This window comes from Eschrichtius robustus, chromosome 11, assembly GCF_028021215.1.
Source record: "Eschrichtius robustus isolate mEscRob2 chromosome 11, mEscRob2.pri, whole genome shotgun sequence".
Classification (NCBI taxonomy): domain Eukaryota; kingdom Metazoa; phylum Chordata; class Mammalia; order Artiodactyla; family Eschrichtiidae; genus Eschrichtius; species Eschrichtius robustus.
In genome coordinates, this window is record NC_090834.1 from 113,902,016 (window position 1) to 113,908,015 (window position 6,000).

At 60.3% G+C, this 6,000-nt stretch overlaps 1 protein-coding gene across 2 annotated transcripts in view; it reads right to left on the bottom strand.

Moving 5' to 3' along the window:
• Window positions 1-4,740, bottom strand: part of AP2A2 (adaptor related protein complex 2 subunit alpha 2) — a 63,810-nt gene extending 59,070 nt beyond the window's left edge. For both annotated transcript variants that reach the window (XM_068556721.1, XM_068556720.1), the window contains exon 1: window positions 4,541-4,740. In XM_068556721.1, the coding sequence (XP_068412822.1) occupies window positions 4,541-4,607 (67 nt within the window). In that variant the 5' untranslated portion in view covers window positions 4,608-4,740. The remainder of the gene's footprint in view (window positions 1-4,540) is intronic.
• Window positions 4,741-6,000: the final 1,260 nt, after the last annotated feature.

Genomic DNA, 6,000 nt, shown 5'->3' on the forward strand with positions numbered 1-6,000 from the left:
CGGTGGCCCCGCTTCCCTCGCCGCATCTAGGTGCTGCGTAGAGGGGGTGCCCCATGGGCAGTGACGGCGCCTGGGGCAAGGCTGGGCCTCGCCTCTCCCTTGCTGGCACCCCACAGCGCCATCCCCATACCCTTCTAGGTCCTCTTCCCAAGTCGGTCTCCAAGGCACCGTTTTAAAACAGGGCCACTTCCTCCTTACGTGGTCTTTATTTGACGCACCTTGGCTGAACCCTTACGACCCTCTCTCCAGCACAGAGGGCGAGAGCTGATCTCTTCACACAGCCTCAGCTCCCACCTCCACGAGGGAATGCCCACTGGAACCTATCCCTCAATTCTCCTCCTAATAAAATGACACGTTTCAACTGTGCCAACCTTCATACCAAAGTCAGGATGATTCTGAAGAGGAAAAACGCCAAAATCAGTAAATACAGTTTTGTAATCCGACGTTGTAGGCGTCACGTGGCCTAGCGGAAATTGCTCATTTCTGTTTCCCAGTGAGTACCATCCCGTTCACCGTGCTGAGCTGGCAGCGAAGTCATTTAACTTACTCCGCGCTGCAGCCGCCAGAGGCTGACAGAAGCCACTGACGTTCTAGCTCCCCATGCGGCGTCCGTGTCCAACGCCAGCGCTGACCAGAGGGAGGGGCAGGACGGGAGGGGCGCGTGCCTGTCGCGGGAGTCCTGAGCACAGGAGGTGCTCGATACACACGGACGTGCTGGCGGGAACTCACCTCCCACCCTGTCTGTCCATCTGTCTGCAAGCACCTCAGGAGACCAGGGCTGCGTGCTCCATTTCTCGGAACCCCAGCAGCATTTCCACAACAAGCCCAGATGCCACCCATTATCCAAAACCTGAGGCCCACCTTGTCCCAGAACTCAGAACCACTCAGCCTTTCGGAGGAAGCACAGCATGTGACCGTGGGCCCCCAGGGTGTCCCGGAGGCCAGCTCACAGGGAAGGGACCCCACAGCTTCATGGCAGCACAGCGCCAGACAAGTCTGCCACAGACTCACAAAAAGACTTTCCACCCTTGGCGGCTTAGAAGTTTTGAAATCTGAGCTCTGGGAGGCCGGCCTTGCGCCCAAGAACCTGCAAGTGACATTCAAGGAACACAGAGCCCCTCCTGCTCAGAGCTCCCGCCAGAGCCCCTCTCTCTGGTCACAATAATGCAAAACGCCTTTCCCCACGGCACTCCTGAATCTTACCCTCGGGTCTGACTCTATTCGATTTTTTTAAAGCCCAGAAATGCCTTTTAATCCCACAAAGACAGCCTTTCCAATAATTCCGCAACTACAAAATCCTGACACGTGTCGGTGCCAAAAAAAACAGAGCGAAAATCATTTTAAGAGGAAAGAAAAGTAATGCTGAGTATGTGGCATGAGAACACTTATCACCAGGACATTTCAACGTCTCGTAAGAGAAGCAGAGTGACCCCCCCCCCACCCCTTCAGAAGAGCCAGAAGGGAAACACAGGGAAGAATACACAGGTATTTCCTAGAAGCAGCAACCACCAGCCTTAGCAGAAACGTTCAACCAGACCAAAGCCTTCCTTCCTCCCCCAGCCTGGTGGTCCGTCCCTCCCAGGAGCCTCGCCACTTACTTCCTAAATCGGTTTCTAAGGAATGTAAATTATGCAGAAGAGTGCAAAAGAAAACATGCAAGAAGAGCAATTTTTTCAAAAAGTCAGCATTTTTTAAATGTACAGACAAGAGTAAAATGAACCTTAATTTTTTTTTTTTTTTTTTTGGCTGCGTTGGGTCTTCGTTGCTGTGCACGGGCTTTCTCTAGTTGCAGTAAGCGGAGGCTACTCCTCCGTTGCGGTGCGCGGGCTTCTCACTGTGGTGGCTGCTCTTGCTGTGGAGCACAGGCTCTAGGCGCGCAGGCTTCAGTAGTTGCAGCACACGGGCTCAGTAGTTGTGGCTCACAGGCTTAGTTGCTCTGCGGCATGTGGGATCTTCCCGGACCAGGGCTCGAACCCGTGTCCCCTGCATTGGCAGGCAGACTCTCAACCACTGTGCCACCAGGGAAGTCCCCAAGTTAATTTTTGGGGCACGGAATTGGTTCGCTACCTGAGCCACAAAGCTCCACGGAACACGAGGACACGGGCACCCCTCAAATCCTGGAGCACAATCACGGCCACCAGCGCAAAGAGGCGCAGCACACAAGCCCGTCCACTGAAGCGGATCCCAAAGTGAGGCACAACCCGAGGCAGAGCTCGCTCCTAAGGCGGACATTCAAGAGACTACGCTGTGCAGAAAGGGAAAAGGGAGCTGCGATTTTAGGGCTGAAACGCTTCAGTGATACTTCAGCTCCAAATCCACCCGTCCGTGTCAGTGGAGGAGACCGAGCTCCGTGGCCGTGGCCCCGGCTGCCCTCTCCCCACAGAGCCCGGCCACCTGGCTCACCCTCACACAAGAAAGCAGAGCCAGCCGGGCAGGGGGCAGCAGGGACCCCTCTCCCTGCTACTAAGGGCTCGGCTCGGGGCAGCTCCAGCCAGGGCTCGCCGTCCGATCCCATCTCCCAGTCAGACCTGCTCCTCCTCCCCGCTGTGTGCCCGCCGCCCGGCCTCGGCCCGCGATGCCCTTCAGCCAGTGCAGGCCCCAGATGGGCGCTGTCTCCTCATCCACCGGGTGCCGTCTCACTCCAGACACTGCCAGCTGGGGGGAGCACCGTGGTGGGCCGGACAGACGTGGCCCCCACCCCGTGGGGCTTCCACTGCGGGCCACGGGGCCACAAACTGCTGACGCTGCTCTGAGGGGAGAGGACAGCGCCGCGGCCGACAAGGGGGTAACAGGACGGCGAGGAAAGCTGGCTCTGAGGAGGGGGCCGTACTGAACAGAACCCTGCCGCCCACCCGCGCCCTTCGAAGGATTAGGCGCATCTTCTTCTTACAGATGCTCCGTCAAGGAAGACACTGTCTTATTCACGGGTCTACGCCAGGGACTCAGGGTGGGCGTGGGGGGGGGGCAGGGGTTGTGCCCTGCAGGGTAACAGCGGGAAACACTTTTGGTTGTCACAACTGAAGCATTTAGGCGGCAGAGGCCAGGGGTGCTGCAAAGCACAGGACAGCACCGCACAGCAAGTGACCAGCCCCAAATGCCACCGTGCGGGGTGGGGACAGTCTGTCTACACTCAGTCCACAGCCAAGTCTCCGCTATGTGGCAGACCCAGCACAGAACACATCTAGTTCGTAGATGATCACTTGTCCAAGAAAATGGGTTTCAATCTCAGTGACCTGCCCAATGCAGTTTTCTTCCAAAATGGAAGGACAGATGTGATGGCTAATTTACGGCGGCTAAGCTTTGGCCCAAGGGGTCTCCTGAAGCAGTAGCACACCCACAATTAGCTTTCCAAGACGCATTACGATTACGAATATTATTGTCTATGAAATCACATTACACAGCAAAGAAAGAGAAAAAGGATACTGCCCGACTTGTAAAACCACAGACCTCAGGGTGTGTTTCCACACTGATTTCTTGCAGAGAAAGGGAAGGGACAGAAAATTTAACCTTCCACAGTCTGGGTCCTCCATCCCAGTCTAAGGAGGTGACGGGATCAAGGGAGGGTTCAGGACAACAGCATTTACCAGTAGATGAAGTCACAAGCATTCTTTAAAACATACCGAAACCTCAGGTGTTGAAATCCGCAAACGTCTGGTGGATAACAAACAAGAAATAAAACCAGACAGGAAACTGGCTTTGTGTCTATCTTTTTAACTACATAAAGGGGACAGCTACCTGAAAAGCAACAGGAGTTTCTGCGCACCAAAGTCAAATGTATCGGTGGACCAACAGTGCACCCACCGGCCTCCCGGCCGTTGCACTTTTTGGGGTGGATTTTTCCACTCCGAGGGGACACATATCGCTAAGAACCCTGGCCCTGATGGAAGACGGCGGGCAGAGGAGCAGTTCCCCTAAGCCATCCCAACCCCCCACCGCCCGGTGTCCAGATTCCCTCGGGAACGAGTCATTTTAATCAGGGCCTAATAAGCCGCCAGAACCCGGGTCAAGGAGCTAGCTGCTTCCTCGGCAAGACGCGGGTTTCGCTAGTCCCATTCCCAGGGAAAAGCCACGCTGTTTTGGAAAACGCTGGGTTAAATGCTCCATTGCTAGAAAGACGGGCCGACTGCTCGAGATGACATCATGCTGGGGAGGGGCGCCTTCGCCAGAAGCCCCTCCGCGGTGCCACAGACCCGGCGCGGCTGCGGAACGCCGCCCTCACCCCCGCACCCCTGACCCCGCCCCCGCGCCAGGTCCTCACCTCGCTCCCCACCCGCCCCCCGCCCGCCAGGTCCGCGCCCCGGACCCCAGCCCCCAAGCCCCGGACCCCCGCCCGCCAGGCCCGCGCCCCGGACCCCAGCCCCCAACCCCCGGACCCCCGCCCGCCAGGTCCGCGCCCCGGACCCCAGCCCCCAGCCGCAGGACCCCCGCCAGCCAGGTCCGCGCCCCGGACCCCAGCCCCCGAAGGCCCCCGCCGGCCAGCCCTTCACCCCGGCCTGCGCCCCCACCCCACGCAGGCCGGGTCCGGCTCCCGGTCACTCACAGTTGCGGATGTCCGAGATGAAGACCGCCAGGCCCCGCATCCCGTCCCCCTTCGACACGGCCGGCATCTTCGGGCCCGGGGAGCGGCCTGGGCTGGCGGGCCCGGAGCAGGAGCGGGCCGCGGGCCGCGGGAGCGGGAGCGAGAGCGGGGAGGAGCCGCCTCAGCCGAGCCGAGCCGCCCCAGGCTGCAGCGCCGCTTTCGGGGCCGCCGCCGCGCGCGCGCGCACGCACGCACGCTCGCAGCCGCACGCACGCGCACGCTCGCTCGCGCGGCCACAGATGGCGGCCGGGGCGCGGGGGCGAGCACGTCGGTGGCGGGCCCGTAAAGGCAGGCACGGGGCGGCCCCGAAGACCGACGCCGCGGGCGGGGCTGCGCTGGGAGTTGCGGGTTCTCTTGCTCTGGGCCACCTCCGCCACGACCCCGCCCACCAGTCTCCACCGAGCCGGATCCCCAGTACCCTGTTTCCCACCAGAGACCCCAGCGCCCGACCCCTGCCTGGGACGCGCCGCCATCCTGACCCCACCGCCCCGACCCTTACCCCAGACCTCTCACCGCCCTGCCCAGCGGAAGTCCTGGGGCAGCTTGCTGCCGGCCTTGGGGGACCAGTCTCCATCAGAGCTCTGGGGGCCTGCTGCACATCACCTGGGCTGTCCAGAGCCAGCCCCTTCCTTTACAGAGGGCGAGCCGAGAAAACTCTCCACCCCCATCCCTTGACAGCACCAGGTGACCAGGGCCCAGTCTTGAATCCGATTCCTCACTGACCAACCACACCCTTTGCCACTGTTGGCACCATGCACCTCTGCAGCCTGGAGAGGTGGAGGTGAGGACGGCCACTGCGGCCCACCTAGGGCCCTAGGCAGGCACAGAATCCAGGGAGTTTGGAGAGCAAGAGGCCCTGCTGAGCTCTCCTTCATGAAGTAGAATGGATTTGAAGAGGATCCTTCCTCATCTGGGATCACCCAGGCCCTGTACCTGGAACCAGCCCAGACCCACCCTGGCTCACTTCCTCAGTTCCCACTGAGAGGCCAGGCCCGGGTGGACCCTGGCCAGGAGGACAAAGCACCCAGGCTCTGGTCCTTTGAGACCCCTGGGGGGAGCCGGAAGCCATGGAGACGTGAATCCTTATAAGGCAGCAATTTCACCACCTTCCAAGACCTTCCAAAGGGCTGGCCAGCAGAGAGCTTCCTGAGGGAGAGACCCCTAGGGCCTGCATCCCCAGGCCGGAAGATTATCCTACCACAGCCAGGCCAGGGGACTCAAAGGAGGAGACTGTGACCCACCACTGGCAGCCACTCACAGGGTGGGGCAATGCAGAGAGGCTGCAGGGGCTCATGCAGGGCATGGACAGAGGGCAAGCTCAGCCCACGGTGGAGGGGCTTCTGGGAGGAGGGGCTTGGAGATGGGCAGGCATCCCACCTCCTCTCACTGCTGACCCTGGGCTTCCCAAGCCTCCTGGGATT